Here is a 19116-nt window from a genome sequence, read left to right as displayed (position 1 = left end):
GATTCCTGCACGCTTGTATTAATGACGTGTTAAATGCGCGACTGACAGTCAGTCCGCGCACGTGAACAACAATCATCATGGCAGTAGTGTGTTCAAAGGCAGACTGGTTCGTTTCAATCTGTTCTACTACTTTAATCGCTATAAACCTTAAACAGTCAAGGTGAGTATCTGTATTTTAGACTTTCATCTGTCTATTTACTTCCAGCTCTCTGTTTTGGATATCCCAAGATCCCATGTGCATTTTGCAGCATCCTGTTGGACTATGGTTTCTATACATTACTGTTTACATACTGTATTTATAAAATTTTAAATCAGCTTGCTTAATACACGTTGACTTGAAATTAATGTCACATTTTGGTATACTGCATTTGAAGATATAAAACACCAGGTTTTATCTTTTCTTTTTGGTTGAATTCAAATAGGATGGCAATAATTATTTTGACTTTGTGATATTATTATTTTATTTTAAGAATCCATACCTAGCAGCTGTGCTATTATCAATACGGCAGAAAGAGTGTTATTAAATAACGAAAATCTTCGTAATAATCAGATCAAAGGACTTCACCATTTATATTTTCGCATTATATTTGATAATCTCTCAAATTCAATATCGTCCATTTGCTCCTTTTACTTGTTTTTATTAGATTTGTGTACTTTTCTTTTCATGTTTTTCTGATAGAGAGCCGTTTGTGTTTGACTGTGCCCAAGCTGAGAAGAAAACAAAGGAAGCTGATGGTGATAGTAAAAGGTAACTATTAACTTTTGTATGTTTGCTTTGTCTTTATTCGAGTTTTTTATCTGAGGGTTATGTCACAAGACGTAGAGGATTGCAACAATATCCTAAAATGTTAGTGTGTGTATTGCAGCGCCGGGGAAGGCTCAGAGGAGAAGGACAGTGGCAGTGACAGGATTCTTGCATTTGCCGTCTCAGCGTCGGGGAAGCATGTGGCGCTCACTGATGACCACAAACGTCTTGTTCTCTTCTGTACTGAGCCATCGTGGCAGTGCATTAGTACCCGGTAACAGCACACACTCATTCCTGAGGCTATTTAGAGAAAATCAAATGTACTCCCCATCACTCATATCATCCCAAACCTGTTAAGTTTCTCTTTTTTGGGGAATGCATATTTGTTTTTGGAATCACCTATTTCTCTTTAATCAAAGCTGGAAAAAGTGGCTAGGATACTAAGTTTCAAAAAAATATTTTTGGGCGAACTGTTCCTTCAGTAGTAATTTCTCTGTACAATTCAGTGAATAAGTCCATGATTGTCCTCTTGTAGGTGGGTTGTGCGGCGATGCACGTCTCTTGTATTCACTCAGGCTGAGGATGAACTCTTTGTGGCTGATAAGTCTGGAGATGTATATTCATTCTCTGTCCTGGAGCCACAGAAGCCAGGAGAGCTGAAGCTGGGACATCTCTCCATGTTATTGGATGTGGTATGATGTACACCAACAGAACAGTGCTTTTCAGTTAGCGCAGTATCCAAACAAAAATAGTTAAAATTCTGTTCATTTTCACTTAATTGTGAAGTTATTTCTAAGTACCTAATCTAATTTTTTCTTTTGTATTTCCCTCTAGGCTCTTTCTCCTGATGATAAATATATCATCACAGCCGACCGAGATGAGAAGATCCGAGTGAGTTTCCGGCGGTCACCCTACAACATTCAGGCTTTTTGTCTGGAGCACAGAGAGTAAGTGTGGACTGAAGTTGCACCTCATATGTTGCTCCCAGTTGTTCAAACATGTTTGTTTTCTCATGCAGATTTGTCAGTGCATTGCTTGTGCCGGTGGGACATCCTGACTGGCTTCTCTCTGGTTCAGGAGTATGTGTTTTCTTTTCAGTTTTCCTTCACTGTTTTACTGTAATGTTCTGTTGGGATAGTTTATAAGTGTTTTATTACAGTAGGACTGACACTGTTGTGTTCACAGGATGGCACAGTGAAGGTCTGGCATTATGAGAGTGGTCGGCGGTTACACAGCGTTGACCTGAGGAAATTCACCCTCGACTCTGAAAACACAGAAGAGGTGCTAACCATTTGATTTCAGTCAGCCAGTCATGCACATGACGCATACTGTACAATGTTTCATACAATCCCACAGAATTACATTATTGACCTAGATGTAAGGTTTTCAGCTGGAGCTCTGTGGATCATTGGAGTCTGACAGTTTAATGAGTTTTTATTTATTAAAACATTTCATTTTGATAATTTACTGTACATATCATATAAGATATGGTTATGTAATTTATGTTCGTCTTTCTTTTACATATGAAAATGTTATAATAGTAAAAAAACTAGATATTTGCTGGACAGATTGCATATTTTTCAAGGAACCCAAATGTTTAAGGTAAAGACTTTTACATTTAGTGGAAATGCATTTAAACTAATTCTAATTTACTCAGTAATTTACAAACATCATTGTGTCATTTATATTAATTTATTTATGAAATTATCGAAATTAAAATCATGATATTTTAACTACAGGAATATACATTAACCAACGTAAAGCATTGTAATAATATTTGTGACCCTGGACCATAAAACCAGTCACGGGGTCATTAAATAAGATTAATAAATACGCTTTCTGTTGATGTTTGGTTTGTCAGAACAATATTCTGGAATCTGAGGGTGCAAAAAAAAATCTAAATATTGAGAAAATCACCTTTAAAGTTGTCCTAATGAAATTCTTAGCAATGCATATTACTAATCAAAAATTACGTTTACAAAATATCTTCATGGAACAGGATTTTTACTTACTATCCTAATGATTTTTAGCATAAAAGAAAAATCTATAATTTTGACTGACTTATGACTGTTTTTTTTACTCCAAAGTCCGATTTGTTAATGATATTATGAAATGTTTTTATTCATAAAATCTACCATTTTCTTTGGTATCACTAAGATCCTAGAATTATGTATCAACTGTATCAACAAAAAAATACTTTTGCTTTATTAAAGAACATATATTTCTTAACTTTTTAAATCACAAAATGAATTGTGGCTGATTCATTGAAAATATCTACCTAGATAAAAAAAAGAGAGAGATTTCTTAATTTACATTAAAATTACCAGAATACATTTTTAGCCTATATGGAGGGCCTTCGGTTATTGGTTAGTGTTAAAGTTCTGCTGCTATGAATTATTCATTTCCATTCAAATCCGTGTGTGTATATATTTTGTCATTTACACCAATATCAGCAAATGACACTGACTTTATTTCTTTCTGTCTCCAGAGGTTTGCCGTCAGCAGGATCATCAGCTCACCGGATGGAAAACATATAGCTGTCCAGTGTGAGAGGTGTGTTTCATTTCATCAGATCTCTGTGTATCTTACCTCTAACTGGATTCTGGAGTCTCAGTGACAACAACGTTACTCATTTGTTTAAAAAGACACACACAATTTTTAAGAAAGATGTCTTGCACACCAATTATACATCTAAACAGATCAAGTCCATCTGTGTAGATTGCCCTCAGTTCAGCTCTTCGTGGTGGATTCTGGGACAGAGGGGTGTCTGAGCCCCGCTGAGACCCTTGCTCTTCCTCATGCTCCCTGGGACGTGACATTTGATTCACAAAACCAGCTTTGGGTCTTACTGGAGACTGAAGACGTGAATGTGCTCCTGTATCAATACTCAGAGCAGCACTGGGAGGTACATGCATGCTTTCTTTCATGTTTTGAAGTCAGCTCTGCTCCTACTAACTCATCTTGCTTCTTTATAGCTGTGTGACTCAGAGATTCCTGAACTGAGGAGGGTCACTGAAGCATTACAAGCTCAGTGGAACGTCTTTAAAGGTAAGAAATGCAACAAATATTATAATGAAACCGAACAATGAAATAAACCAATAACTAAATTGATGAAGTCATATCATGACAAAGCAAATGTATGCTTGATCTTGAGTTGAGCAGGATGAAAACCTTTCAAAAGTCAGCTGCAAAAAAACACAATTAACAATTGAAAAACTCAACATGGTCCTGTCAACAATTGTTGAACACCAGAAGGTCTAATGAAAAGTCCCTCAACAGTGCATCTCTATAAAATCACCCCTTAAACCTGTATTAAATAATAGTAAACTCTTGTAGCAAATATAATACAGTATGCTTTACAGAGAAAATGTACCTCTGAAGATCTTTTTCTCTGAATGCTGCATGCTTTCCTCTTGTCCTCTGTTCACAGGTTCTGTGGGACTGGAGAGTCCGTTTAAACACCTGTATAAAGTGAACTTCGACAACATGGCATCATATTTGCAGAAGAAACAAGAAAGACTAGAACAGGAGAGTAGGAAGAGAGCGGCAGCAAACGGCTCTAAACCCAATAAGAGAAGTAAAGCGGAGAGCAGCACTGTGCCTCAGAACACCTGCTGAGAAACCTCGTCTTATTTTAATTTCTGCTTTTTTGCGATGTTCATATAATTATACATCTCTCTTTGTTTTCTGAACGGTAAGGTGCTGTAGTCTGCTTTGGGCACTAGAGGTCAGTCCTGCTCAGCTACAGTCAGAGTACTATTTCATAATGAACATACTATTTTATTATAACAGTGAGATCTTTGGCTTCAGTTGTTCAAGTTAGACTTTTATTTTTCTGAGTAAAAGTGACTAAAAACTGTACATCCTGTATAATGTTTATACTTTTACAAAACCAAATAAAAACAACACAAGTGGTTCATAGCTGAGCTGTACATGGTTCAATTCCCTGAAAGATGCTTTGGATTTTCTGAGCAGATGGCAGAGATTTCGCTCATTTACTGCCTCTGGTGGGATTCCAGCTGAAAAAAAATAAGCAAAAGCTAGGGCTGACTGTAAATGTAACACAAATAATAACTAAAATGCATGCAGTGCGATGTTTCAACATTGACCTTGCTCATTTCTTTTTTCCTCCCATTGTTAAATTCTCACTCTTCTTTTTCTGCACCTATAGGGATAATGAGAACGAAATGATTAATACCTGTTAAAAAGTAATAATAATTAAATGGTCACTGCTAACCTCATTCATAGCGTCATCTATCTGTTTAAGCTCCTCGTATCTGTCCTGGGACTCTCGTAGGGGCTGTACCATTACCTCCTCAATCTGAGGAAACAACTGCAACACCGAGAACAAACAATATCACAATATGGTATCTTGACCAGTTTGCACAACTAGGTTTGATCTGAACCAGAGTTCGATTTGACCCACTTTTCCCCCTGTATGTTTCACATTGTACTTTTAGCCTAACCAGTTCACCTTCATCACGGTCTCAAACATGGGGATCAGGACAAACTTGATGAAGCCGATCTGAGCAGTGGGTTTGGTCACTTTCTCTCTGTCCATGAAAGGAGCGACTGGTAAACCTTCTGCCTTTTCTCGATCGCTCTGTTTGAGAGAACACAATTCTGATGAAGAAAGAAGTGCACTATAAAGATCAAAATGTTGGGGTTGGTATCTTTTTCTTTTATGCTCACGAAAGCTATATTTATTTGATCAAAAAGTATTAACCGTAATATTGTGAACCAATTGTTATTAATAACTTTTTATATTATATATTTTAAAATGTAAGTTACCCCTATGATATGTTTATGGGGAGATTTTGCTGTGTGGTAAGGTTAAAGGGCCAGTTTTAAATGAAATTACAATGTAAAAACATAAAGCACAATAAGTGCATTGCATCAAATGATTACTTTAAATGTTAGTACAAAAAAAACAGTTACAAATATTTAAAAAGTAGTAAAAAAAAAAAATTGGTTAAACCCAAAAAATGGAAATGTACTCCCCCTCAGGCCATCCAAGATGTAGATGAGTTTCCTCATCTGAGAGGATTTGGAGAAATTTAGCCTTACATCACTTGCTCACCAACAGATCCTCTGCAGTGAATGGGTGCCGTCAGAATGAGAGTACAAACAGCTGATAAAAACATCACAATAATCCACACAACTCCAGAACATCAATTAATGTCTTGTGACGTGAAAAGCTAAGTTTGTAAGAAACAAATTCATCAAGGCGTTTCAGTGTTAAACCACCAATTTTGACCAAAAAAAAAAAAACGGGTCTAACTCTTCCACCAGTGAAAAAGTCTGTTATTCTCTCACATTGAATGACATATTTGTTTAGAACTGTTTTAGACTGTTTTCACTTGTAAAACAGTTTGATCTGTGCATATTTCTCTCCTGATTCAGATGAGACCATTATTACTAGAGAAAACAATGTTATATGGATAGAGGACTCGGATTCGACAGTTTTCACCTCACAAGACATTCATTGAGTCGTGTGGATTACTGTGATGTTTTTATCAGCTGTTTGGACTCTCATTCTAATGGCACCCATTCACTGCAGAGCATCCACAGATGAGCAAGTAATGCAATGCTAAGTTTCTTTCTTCAAATCTGTTCAGATGAAGAAACAAACTCATCTACATCTTGCATGGCTGAGGGCAAGAACATTTTCAGCATTTTTAGATGAACTATTCCTTTTTAAGATGGTTAATAAAAAGTGGGATGGATTTTTACATCTCCATACAACATACTTGTAATCATATCTACCTGCATGAAGTACTCCTCCAGCAAACAGTCCACCCAGGGCTCAGCAACCTCCATCGGCCGAACCTCATTAGAGATATCACAGCACTTGATCAACACCATCTTCAGCTGCCACAGATATAGAGATGCAAGTCTAATAAGCTCATCCCAGCACTTTTTTGTCGGTGAATAGTGGCACTGTAAAATGGGTTCAGAAAGCTTACACAAGTAACATGCTCCTCATTAGTGAAGTCAAAGTTATCCACTTTCTGTTTGAAAGAGTCCAGGATCTCTCCATGTCGGGCCATGTCTGTGGCCAGTATCAGCGTGATGGTTCCCTGTCAGAGACCAAATAACAGACAAAATGATTCATTGTTCAAAGACAAATGTATTACATATGCATGCACAAAGCTGGGTTTAAAGGGCTGAGGCACACCTGACGAATCTGTTTGAAGGCTTCAGGATCAAAGTTGGCAAAGATGTTGCAGTCAGGCTGAGAGAAGATCTGGAAGGCCACGGCGCAGTGATGGTTCTCCAGAGGAGAGATGTCATTATACCTCACCGCCAGCTCTGTGCGCGCATTAATCTGATACCTGCAAAAGTGGAACACAATGATTCATTATAAATATCCAAAAATATATATATATGTAATATATATATATATATATATATATATATATATAATTTTTTTTTTGAAAGAAGTCTGAATTTATTTGATTAAATCTGTGCAATATTATTACAATTTAAAATAAATGTTTTTAACTTTAATACATTTTAAAGTGTGTTTGTTTAAATAATTTTTTGAATAATTTAAAATGATTTAAACACAAAAACAAACAAACATTTAAAAATATATTAAAATGAAAAATTATTATTTTAAATTTTAATAATATTGAACATCAATGCTGTATTTTAATCAAATAAATTCAGGGAGAAAAACATATGCACTACTGTTTGTTTATTTATTAATTCATTCACTGTTCATTTTTAAGTCCCTTATGTTCACCTGAATTTATTTGATAAAATGCAGTAAAAATAATATTATGAAGTATTATAAAAGTAACTAATACAATACATTTAAAATAACTGTTTTCTATTTGAATATATTTTAAAATAGAATTTATTCCTGTGAATTTAATTTCCAGCATCATTACTCCAGTCTCTAGTGTCACAAAGAAATCATTATATTATGCTGATTTACTGTTTAACAAACATTTCGCTTTATTCTTAATGTTGAAAACATTGTGCATGGAAATGTTGGGGGAAAAAAATTGTTGAAACAGTGATTTCTTTTTTCGCCCCAAGATTCTGTCTAGAATAGGAAGTTAAACAAAACCGCATTTATTTGAAACAAATCAATTGTAACATTATAAATATCTTTACTGTCATAACTGGTCAATTTATTGCATCCTTGCTAAATAAAAGTATTAGTTCTAGTAAGGATATAGTAAAAAAATATGCAAAATAAATTTTTAAGGCTAATAGTAGAAATATATATGTCTGGTAAGAAATATTATGAGTGGTATTATAAATGTCAGCGTATATAAGCGGCTCTGAACCATGGAGGCTCTTACGTGTTGTTGTACCCAGGATGATCCAGGTCATGACACACAGCTGCTGTCATCAAAATAAGAATATCTACTTGAGTGAACTTTTCCTGAAAAACACAGAAGCACAGCAGAGTAAGACTCTTTCTATGTGTGCATGCTGACAGTCATCGTGAGGTTTGCACACATATCCCAGCTCTGCTGCACTGCTAAATAAGTAATAGCTCGGATAATTAATCCAATGACCTCTTAATACACGTCCATGGCAACAGCAGCACAGAGAGGCTGAAAGCATCTTCATAGACGCTGAATTGCTTTTACACCCCCATACATCACTCATTTATCACTTCGCTATCTCTCAGTCTCTTTCATTCACCTCCCACTTCTCTGATACTCCAACTTTCCTGAGCTAAAGAAACAGGTGGATGTGGAGCAAAACAGGTATCTTTAAAACCCAGTTAAAAGTGTCTTTACCTGTAGGCTGCAGAGGCAGATCATGCTGTACATCATCTGAGTGACGCAGAAGCAGTGGCGGAAATTATGGAAAGGATTGTTCCGGTAATTGTCATGGATGCAAAGCTGAAAGTGAAGAGAGACAAATCTAGGAATCAATTTTTACACTTTTTTTTTTTTAATTGAGCTTATCTGAGCTTATGCACTTCAGCTTTTGAGTAAAAAAAAAGCATTTGTGGATAATTTTGACAATATTCACTCATTAAGAGAGGTGCATAAACTCAATCAGGCTCACGACCAATATGTTTCTTAAAGAAATACAAAATCTGTGTTTACTGAAAAAAAGATCAAAATAATAGAATAGCATATTAGAGGTTTACAGGCCAGGAACAACAAATTTAAAGATGGAAAGATTTAAAGAACACAAGATGGCAAAAGATTAACCCCCAGTGTAACAAGGTGGGTTAATATTTGTACCCTGTAAAAGCAAAGTCAGTAAGTTTTAGTCAGTAAAAATGACCTGAACACAGCATGAGTGTTTCTAATTTTAAAACATTGCCTTACCAGCCATCTTTTCAGTGTGATGGGGTTAATATTAAAGTCCTTTACCAGCCCAAGGTCATGGTACATATGCTCCAGACAACTCAGCATCTTAAAGCACAAAACACTGATGATAGTATCTTCTGCAGTACCAAAAACGGCTTTTGCATGTCAGTCATTTTCACCAAGTCTCTATAATACATTGTGTGCACTGGTACATCAACTTCAGTAGACATTCTGCATCTTTTATTTAGCCGATCCTCACCTCGTTAGGTTCCCACTGCCACACATCAAAGATTGGCTGCCTCAAAGCTTCTACTGTCTCCTGTGAGAGGTGGTACTACACAAGCCCCACAAACACAAGCACCACACGCAGAAGAGAGGAAACCGAGGGAGAGACAAGAGGAGGAAGACAGAACAGAGGCGAGTTAGACTCTTACCTCGTTGGACTCCCACAGCCAGACGTCAAAGGTGGGTTTTCTGAGGGCATCTATGGTTTGCTGGGAGAGCATGTACTGCAGGTGACAGAGCTCTCAGTTAACCCCCAAAGACCAACGCCTGGCTGTGGCCAATGTGTACATCACATTCACATCGATGTTCAACATGCCATATTTGACCCCGAATTACAATTCTTTCTTTAAATGTAGTAGTATAGTTTATAGTGAACACAACAATCAAAAGCTTCAAAAAATAATACCATACATGCAGTCCATAATCCATTACCGGTATATATCAAGTCACTATATTTTTCAATCTTGATGTAAATGCAGAGAAGATTTGTTGAGATTTCCTTAGTGACTACTTTGACATTTCTTTTATAGGCTTTTGTTGCTGCTCTTCTGTAAATTTTCTATTCATCAAAAAATCCAGAAATAAATGTTTAGACAAAATATTGATTTTATTTTAATATTGATAATAATAAGAAATGTTTCTTGCGCACAAAATCACAATATTAGACTGATTTCTGAAGGATCATGTGGAACTGAAGATTGGAGTAATGATGCTGAAAATTCAGCTTTGATCACAGGAATAAATTACAGTTTAAAATATATCAGAATACAAAGCATTAATTTTAAATTGTATTGATATTTTAACAGTTTTACTGTTCTTACTGCAGTTGAATCAAATAAATGCAGCCTTGGTGGGAATAATAAGAAATAAAACATTTCAAAATCCAAGATATTTGAAAGATATTTTTTAGATGTTTCATTAGCATTTTTATCTTTATTTTTGGGTGAACTATCCCTTTAAACCTTCCTTTACTTATCCTTAAACATAAACCATGTAGTTCTCTAAAGGATAAACCTTGAACTCTCATTACAAACCTTTCTGTAATTAAATGGTGCCATATATGCTGTTCTTTACCGAGTTATTAAAGCACAAATAGTATATAAAATAATGAAGGAACTCATCTGCCATCTTACCTTTGGATATGAAGGCACATCTCTCCGAGGAGTTACCTTCTTGTTGTCATCCAGGAAACTACTGCAAAGGTAAAGAGCATTGAGAACAGAACATGCTGTGTTTTTCATTTTTTAAGTACCATGTCAACATCTCTCAAAGAGAGTATCTTGAGAATATACAGCGATCTTTGATTCATCTTGAATCCTTCACTAATAAGAGAGCATGTGAGAGCCATGTCAGCTCATTAAGACTCGAAAGGGAATAGACCTGGTCTCATCTGGTAGTATTTTTAAGAAGAGCTGACTAAGACAACACCTGGACTTCTTCTTAATTCTCCTCTCATTAAAGATCGCAGTACAGACAGTGCTATCAATAGCCTGCTATAGATGCTCCCTTGTGAACATGAACTACACTTTAGCATATTTTTGAAAAGAGTACTTTTTTAGGACACTTGTATGTATTTGAACTCTTTCCCCACCATTGATTGAATTTTCCATTATTTATGTCACAATGCTACGGCTGTTATACGGTAGGGGGCGCTATTACACCTCTTCTGAAATAATTCAGAATCTCAGGATTCAAAAACCAGCAAAGAAGAAGCAAAAACAAGCAACTGAAAGAAAGAGTTAATTACAATCGAATGAAAATATATTATACAATATATATATATATATATATATATATATATATATATATATATATATATATATATATATATATATATATATATATATATATATATTGTATATAATTTAGATTCAATGCAATTAGTTGAATTAGAGTGCTTTTTACAACACTTAAGTAGGACTAAAGTATCTTGTATGTAATAATTACTTTTATTGTCTTTTAAATATAGTTAAAACGTAACTAACTGGCAAATGTACTGCCAAGCATTTATGGTAGACTAATGCCATTTCTGTGGAAATGTGTATGTTGTGTATGTATAGTAAATATGTGTAATTACACATTTGTAATAATGAAGTTGTACATTTAAAAATGATGATGTTAAATGTGATTTTGAATAAAACATATCAATTGAAATTACAATCAAGTCCTTTACATGTGCTTTAGTATGTTAGTCAACACATCAAAGTGTATTTCTTCAAATGACAGCAAAAGGTTAACTTTTAATTTGACATTATTATAAAGTCCACCATTTACAAGTTAAATGACTTAATGTGGTCCTTTTATTTCATTAACATTATAATATCAAACACAAGTATATTATACATCACCAAGAAGCTTATTTTTCACCCAATCTTTCCAACCAAAAATCACTTCCTGAAGGATAAAATCTTAATCTAAATTTTTGTTTTTCTCATGAAATATCCTGTCTTACTTGGAAATGCATCAGATTCAGTTCAAAAATGGCATTCCAACATCTCCAGAAAAAGCAGGGAGGTCACTGACCTGTTGTTCCTGGAGGCCATTTCCTCCCGCAGCTTCTTGATGTCACTGCGACATTTCTCAATCTCCACCACCTTCATCCCCTCCACTGACGAGACAGAGAGGAAAAGGACAGAAACACACATAATGCATGCAAGTATGACACATAAAAGATAGTTTTACATATTTCACGTGAGCCAAACACAGAGAAAATATGGAAATGAGCTGGTGAACGTGGGTTGCAGCCGCAGGGGTTTTTCTATACAAACTGCTGAGTCATAAAAAGTATATTTGACACCCAAAATCCAAAATCATCCTGCTGGTCTGAAGTACAAGTAGCTTTGTCGTCTCTTTAACAGCTGTTTTTATTTACATCTCAGACCTGGCTTGTGAGGATGAACACAACCTGTCACGTTGATATCTGTCTGATTTAGCTGCTTCTAGATGAATTTTGAGCCAAAGTACTGTAGCTTGATTAGACACACGGCCTCTAGACTCGTTGTATAATTTAATTAGTGTAATCACGCACATTCTTCCTGCTACTATTCTGTTTATAGACCATGCACAATAATAAATCACCTCATATTTTATGAGGCCAGTGAATTGTTCACACTGATGAATGGGTCAGGGTCCATCGCCATGGCGACTGATTACATCACGGCTGTATTTGGATTTCTATGGACACACAGACGTGCTGCAGCGGAATGAATCCTGGTCTCTGGTGATGTTATGTGGAGCGTCATTACAGAAGCAACTAGTGTGCAAGGACTGTCACGACTGTCAAACATGATGCATTTATTAACCTAATTTGTTTTGAATCATCATTCAGCACAACACTTTCTTGAAGTTCACCATTTACAACAATGCATGTCTCAGAAGCCATCTCTCTAAAAAGCCTGGGCACAATATGTTCACCTGTTAATGATACAGTGGGGATCGAAAGTTTGGGCACCCCTTGCAGAATCTGTGAAAATGTGATATTTGAACCCTTCCAGCAGTGACTGTATGATTTTGAGATACATCTTTTCACACTGAGGACAGTTGAGGCACTCAAACACAACTATTAAAAAAGGTTCAAACATTCACTGGTGCTCCAGAAGGAAACAAGATGGATTAAGAGTTGGGGGGTGAAAACTTTTGAACATTATGAAGATGGCCATATTTTTCTTATTTTGTTTCTGATATTTTTACAATATCTTACTCAGGACAGTAGTAAATAAAAAATAACTTGCATTTAGTAGGATCTCTCTTATGTTTTGAAAATGATTCACATTTTCACAGATTCTGCAAGGGGTGCCCAAACTTTCGAGCCCCACTATAAGTGCATGGTATAGAAAAAGACTTGTATCGACTACAGCTTCATCTGCTGTAGCACTAAATCTTATTGGATATATTGCACAATAAATAGCCGTCATTGATTATTTGAGTTATCAGCTGTGGTATGGAAGGATTCTTACATGAACAACTTATATAAATCAAACACAAAACATATCTACTTCCTCATATCATGATCCCTAATGTAAAAGATACAACATGCTGCGCACTGGGTTCACCATAATGTCACCTATAAGCACTACAGAATAAATGATCAGCGATTCACTGAGAGCCAGAACGTGTTGTTTGTGAAGATAAGCCCTTTCTTTTTAACATGAACTCTGTCCATTAGCAAAACCCTGGTCAAGATATATTGAGTGAAAACAGTTTAATACTCACACTCCACTCTCTTCTCCAGCATGGCTAGGCGATTTGTCACCTCAGTCTTCAGTTCATTGATTTTAAATGCCCTTGGGGAGAGAGCAGCCAGGCAGACCGGAGCAGATGGAGAGAAATATACAAAGATCATTCATCCTTGAAATACCAAAGGATTCAAAATTCAATCAAAAGAAGGTCATTATCAATTTGCAGAGAGATGGAACATAAAACACACAAACAGGGATGATGATAATACCTGGAGAACTGCTCGGCCACCTGGGTCAAAACATTCTGGAAAAGCTCCTCTTTATCTGAGAAATGAGAAAACAAGCCACATCCATAATCATGGCCAGTATTCATATATCTGTGTTTCCTACTGTCAGCCTAAAAATTTACAACGAATAAAGCTTTTCACAACAAACAGTGCAATTAGTACGGAGCCCCGCACATGACATGCAGGAAAATATATTAGCCTAAAATGTGTTCACGATTTACTAATTTGTTCCCTCAATGTACTAAAACGTGTACATGATTACTATTGCGTTCCCTCGATTTACTATTTTGTTCACTCGATTTATAAATCGTGCGCACGATTTAGCAATTCGAGGGAACGCAATAGTAAAACGAGGGAATGCAATAGTAATTGTGTGCATGTTTTAATGCACTGAGGGAACTAATTAGTAAATTGTGCGCACAATTTATTTATTTTTTCTTGAATGTCATGTGCGGGGCTCCATAAATTAGTCCCATAAATGGAGGGCTAACAAGACTGAATATAAAGATGAAGAAACAAATCCCACCTGCTTTTGTGTTACAGAAACGGTGACTTCTTACACAAGTCTTAGTATTTGCTTATTATATAGAATGAGACTTGATAAACATATATACTTAATGTAGCTCCACTCACTGTCTTGGCCAAATTTCAGCCTAATGAAAGGACCTGGGAAGCAAAAACGTCCTGTTGGCTGGCTGGCATCAACAAGAGTTCAAGGTTTAGTTGGTTAGCATTGCCTGTTAGCTACTGATAGTAACTTGACATTAAACTGATCAAAAGTATTAGCACCTGAACAAGCTATTCAGGGTCTTCCGGATTGCTAGAGAGTTACAGGCTGGCGCTTTTAATCACGGCTGGAGCTAAACTATGCAGGAAAGTGGATCTCGAGGGCCAGAGTTGAGGTCCTCTGCTATACTATATAATGCAGTAATAGTAACATGATCCTTTGTTATTCCAAAATCACCCACAGTATTTGTGCGTAATTGATAGGGTATTGAAAAGCAAAGCAGAAAAATATATGATGTTGACAATAATTCTACTACTAAATAGTTTTGGAATGCAAATGAACCAGAGAATCTGTCCAAAAAAGGGACCTTGTATGTCTGAGTTTGCTTTGAAATAAAAAGTTATAATCACTTCTCTGCTCATGATTACACAGATAGATTGAAAAGACTGCAGTCCACCCCCGCTGCAGGAGTGTTCGCACAATGAGAAATGGAGTTGCTCTTGTGAACACACGCAGCTTTCCGCGCACTCCATTTATGGAGATTTGAGAACATATGAGTGATCACTCCAGAGCTGTTTCAGACTTCATAATAAAACAAACCCTATTTCCCATTTCAACCCGGAATGTAAACACTATCAGTGAAAGCACAGCGCTGGAGATGTGATTCATACATACATAAACATTCAGTGAAATTACAAAACACGCAGGACATCTGGCACTTACCTGCAAGTTGTCCACCAGTTATTGGCACCACTTTGTACGGTGACCTTCAAAAACACCAGGACAGACAGACGAAGTTACAAGCAGTCTAAAACTCGTCCCCTCTCCCTAGAACAGTCCAGTTACTCCAATTGAGAGCTGCGGCTTTCTGTAGCATTACCATCCAGGATGTCTACTCCTCCAGCAGTCGATTGTGATTGTGATGCTGGATAGGCACACTTAGACTCTGGTTCTCAAGAAGTAGAGTAACTTCCCCTTTATCTATATCTGTCTGCCAGCTATTGTTTGTCTAATGTGTAGGGCAGATCTCCGTATAACCAACAGATAAGGCACAGTAGGCTAGTTTACATCTTTATGTTTCCCTGAGTGTGTCTGCAAATTGGTGTTAAATTGGATCATTGGTTTTATATTCTAAACTTCCCAACATTTTCAGCTGAGAGACATAAAATACTCAAAAGAGTTTGGTCCATTTTTATAAACCTGCAGAAAATAAGGTCCATGTTATAATGACTTGTTTGGTTTCTTACCTATAAAAACAGCATATGGTATAAAATCGGTTTGAAGATATTCTGACTAAATGAAATGTGTGTGAAACTGATTCAGAGGTCTACTGCATGTGTTTAAGGCACTTTTACTGCTGAAAAACATTGGATTTGTGTTTAGAAATGGGACGGATGGCTACGTTACCTCTCTGAGTTGTTTGGCATTGTGGGGTCGATGGAGACCATTGCTCCTGTTGAGTCCAGAAGCGAAATGGTTGTGTTCCTGTCAGCAGCAGACACATTTTTAAATTTGGGAGCACTTCAGAAGTGGAAACACACACACGCACACACACACACACATACATCGTACTGTACCTAGAGAGCCCTGTCGCAGTGCAGAATAACTCCTTTATATCACATGGGCTGCAGAAACGGCTGAAAACCACCTAACAGAAACAGAAATTCTGATCAGTGTCTCTGAAACATACAGAGCTTCTTCAGTAAGGGCCACTTTTGACTTAAAATCCTGAAAAATAAAACACATATTTATGCTATGTTAAAGATCTGGTCGTGGTCTAGATTTTTTATATTGTATGCAACGGTAATGCATATTGCACTTTTTTGGAAAAACATTGTGGAGTCTTGGACTTGGACCAATACAACATGTTGCATGTCAGATTACTTGAACTTGAAATAAATTTGTTTATGAATTAAACTGATCAAATACTGAACAGTTTGATAATGACACCTGATAAAGCAACTCTCAGATCATAATGATTGTGTCTTTCATTTTAAATAGTTTCACTGTTGTCTTTACAGAAAAAGACTTCCTTTTCATTCCATCAAAACTAAATATAGAGAATTGAGCAAATCTTCAATCGTTTTCTAAAATGTGTGACATGATGATAATGACAGCAGTTCTTTATGAAATTACTACATTGTAGGCATAAATGCACAAATAAAAAAGTATATATATATATACAGTCATGGCCAAAAGTTTTGAGAATTACATAAATATTGGAAATTGGAAAAGTTGCTGCTTAAGTTTTTATAATAGCAATTTGCATATACTCCAGAATGTTATGAAGAGTGATCAGATGAATTGCATAGTCCTTCTTTGCCATGAAAAATAACTTAATCCCAAAAAAACCTTTCCACTGCATTTCATTGCTGTCATTAAAGGACCTGCTGAGATCATTTCAGTAATCGTGTGGTTAACTCAGGTGAGTATGTTGACGAGCACAAGGCTGGAGATCATTATGTCAGGCTGATTGGGTTAGAATGGCAGACTTGACATGTTAAAAGGAGGGTGATGCTTGAAATCATTGTTCTTCCATTGTTAACCATGGTGACCTGCAAAGAAACGCGTGCAGCCATCATTGCGTTGCATAAAAATGGCTTCACAGGCAAGGATATTGTGGCTACTAAGATTGCACCTAAATCAACAATTTATAGGATCATCAACAACTTCAAGGAAAGAGGTTCAATTCTTGTAAAGAAGGCTTCAGGGCGTCCAAGAAAGTCCAGCAAGCGCCAGGATCGTCTCCTAAAGAGGATTCAGCTGCGGGATCGGAGTGCCACCAGTGCAGAGCTTGCTCAGGAATGGCAGCAGGCAGGTGTGAGCGCATCTGTACGCACAGTGAGGCCAAGACTTTTGGAAGATGGCCTGGTGTCAAGAAGGGCAGCAAAGAAGCCACTTCTCTTCAAAAAAAACATCAGGGACAGATTGATCTTCTGCAGAAAGTATAGTGAATGGACTGCTGAGGACTGGGGCAAAGTCATATTCTCCGATGAAGCCCCTTTCCGATTGTTTGGGGCATCTGGAAAAAGGCTTGTCCGGAGAAGAAAAGGTGAGCGCTACCATCAGTCCTGTGTCATGCCAACAGTAAAGCATCCTAAAACCATTCATGTGTGGGGTTGCTTCTCATCCAAGGGAGTGGACTCACTCAAAATTCTGCCCAAAAACACAGCCATGAATAAAGAATGGTACCAAAACACCCTCCAACAGCAACTTCTTCCAACAACAGTTTGGTGAAGAACAATGCATTTTCCAGCACGATGGAGCACCGTGCCATAAGGCAAAAGTGATAACTAAGTGGCTCGGGGACCAGAATGTTGAAATTTTGGGTCCATGACCTGGAAACTCCCCAGATCTTAATCCCATTGAGAACTTGTGGTCAATCCTCAAGAGGCGGGTGGACAAACAAAAACCCACTAATTCTGACAAACTCCAAAAAGTGATTATGAAAGAATGGGTTGCTATCAGTCAGGATTTGGCCCAGAAGTTGATTGAGAGCATGCCCAGTCGAATTGCAGAGGTCCTGAAAAAGAAGGGCCAATACTGCAAATACTGACTCTTTGCATAAATGTCATGAAATTGTCGATAAAAGCCTTTGAAACGTATGAAGTGCTTGTAATTATATTTCAGGACATCACAGAAACAACTGAAACAAAGATCTAAAAGCAGTTTAGCAGCAAACTTTTTGAAAACTAATATTTATGTAATTCTCAAAACTTTTGGCCACGACTGTATATATATATATATATATATATATATATATATATATATATATATATATATATATATATATATATATTATACAATCTAATTTCCCAGATTTGAACACTTTTTGAAGGGGAAGTTAAAAATAAATTCTGGGTGGGTAGCAGAATATAGCACAAATCTATCAAAATTAAAAAAAAAAAAACACATTGTTAAAAGATAATAACAGAGATAATAATAATAATAATAATAATAATACAATTAGATGTTTTTTTAATCCCTTATTTAATACTAAAATTATAGCTTTAAAAAAACACTTTTTAACTTTAAAATCAAAGTGGCAAAAAAACTTAAAATGTAAAATACATTTCTTTAAGATTTCAAACATTTTATGAGATAAAGAACATATTTAAGCGTTAATAAATTGCACTGTGCCATCTCAAATTATAGACTTAAGTGTAAAAAATAATGAAATATTCTCTTATTAAGGGGAAGTTACAAATTATGGATAGGCGGCAAGCACAAAAATAGGAAATTAGATACAGAGATAATAACAATACAGTTTGAAGCCTTTTTAATCCCTCCTTTAAAACTATAATGATTGCTTAAAAATCAATGCGGCTATGATTATCTTGCTGATTTCTATGTATGATGCTGACCATCAGAGATGATAGTTTATCGATTGTTTGAGACTCTGTACTAGGGATGGGATGGTATGAAAATTTAATATCACGATTATAGTGACTAAAATTATCACGATTATCAATATTATCACGGTTTTGTTGAAACAAGATGAAAGTGTTCAAAAATAGTTGATGCTCACACTGAAAACATTTCAGCAAGTTTTATATTTAATAATCAACAAACAACTAATAAAAAAAGCAACTCTATGCACTTAATT

At 36.2% G+C, this 19116-nt stretch overlaps 2 protein-coding genes across 3 annotated transcripts in view; one reads left to right on the top strand and one right to left on the bottom strand.

Moving 5' to 3' along the window:
• Positions 1 to 7: 7 nt before the first annotated feature.
• wdr4 (WD repeat domain 4) lies at positions 8 to 4666 on the top strand. Its single transcript, XM_059499648.1, has 11 exons — positions 8 to 160; positions 680 to 748; positions 867 to 1019; positions 1281 to 1437; positions 1580 to 1692; positions 1764 to 1824; positions 1931 to 2026; positions 3234 to 3298; positions 3464 to 3650; positions 3721 to 3793; positions 4176 to 4666. Exons 1-11 carry the CDS (start codon positions 78 to 80, stop codon positions 4361 to 4363), a joined length of 1245 nt encoding a protein of 414 aa, XP_059355631.1. The 5' UTR covers positions 8 to 77; the 3' UTR covers positions 4364 to 4666.
• The window catches only part of LOC132094948 (high affinity cGMP-specific 3',5'-cyclic phosphodiesterase 9A-like), a 15839-nt gene continuing 1277 nt past the window's right edge, over positions 4555 to 19116 (bottom strand). The window contains exons 2-19 of one of the 2 annotated variants that reach the window (XM_059499647.1): positions 16088 to 16158; positions 15918 to 15995; positions 15234 to 15277; positions 13766 to 13820; positions 13531 to 13601; positions 11842 to 11926; positions 10452 to 10512; positions 9468 to 9542; positions 9052 to 9138; positions 8509 to 8613; positions 8062 to 8144; positions 6924 to 7080; positions 6712 to 6825; positions 6512 to 6616; positions 5220 to 5348; positions 4983 to 5078; positions 4856 to 4910; positions 4555 to 4762 (exon numbers count right to left, since the gene is read on the bottom strand). In XM_059499647.1, the coding sequence (XP_059355630.1) occupies positions 4860 to 4910; positions 4983 to 5078; positions 5220 to 5348; positions 6512 to 6616; positions 6712 to 6825; positions 6924 to 7080; positions 8062 to 8144; positions 8509 to 8613; positions 9052 to 9138; positions 9468 to 9542; positions 10452 to 10512; positions 11842 to 11926; positions 13531 to 13601; positions 13766 to 13820; positions 15234 to 15277; positions 15918 to 15995; positions 16088 to 16158 (1467 nt within the window). In that variant the 3' untranslated portion in view covers positions 4555 to 4762; positions 4856 to 4859. Of the gene's footprint in view, positions 4763 to 4855; positions 4911 to 4982; positions 5079 to 5219; positions 5349 to 6511; positions 6617 to 6711; positions 6826 to 6923; positions 7081 to 8061; positions 8145 to 8508; positions 8614 to 9051; positions 9139 to 9292; positions 9368 to 9467; positions 9543 to 10451; positions 10513 to 11841; positions 11927 to 13530; positions 13602 to 13765; positions 13821 to 15233; positions 15278 to 15917; positions 15996 to 16087; positions 16159 to 19116 lie in introns of both variants that reach the window. The other variant, XM_059499646.1, reaches the window with a different exon arrangement.

Source organism: Carassius carassius, chromosome 19 (assembly GCF_963082965.1).
Source record: "Carassius carassius chromosome 19, fCarCar2.1, whole genome shotgun sequence".
Taxonomy (NCBI): domain Eukaryota; kingdom Metazoa; phylum Chordata; class Actinopteri; order Cypriniformes; family Cyprinidae; genus Carassius; species Carassius carassius.
Note: the sequence above shows the minus strand (reverse complement) of the source record. Positions and strands in the feature narration are given on the sequence as shown.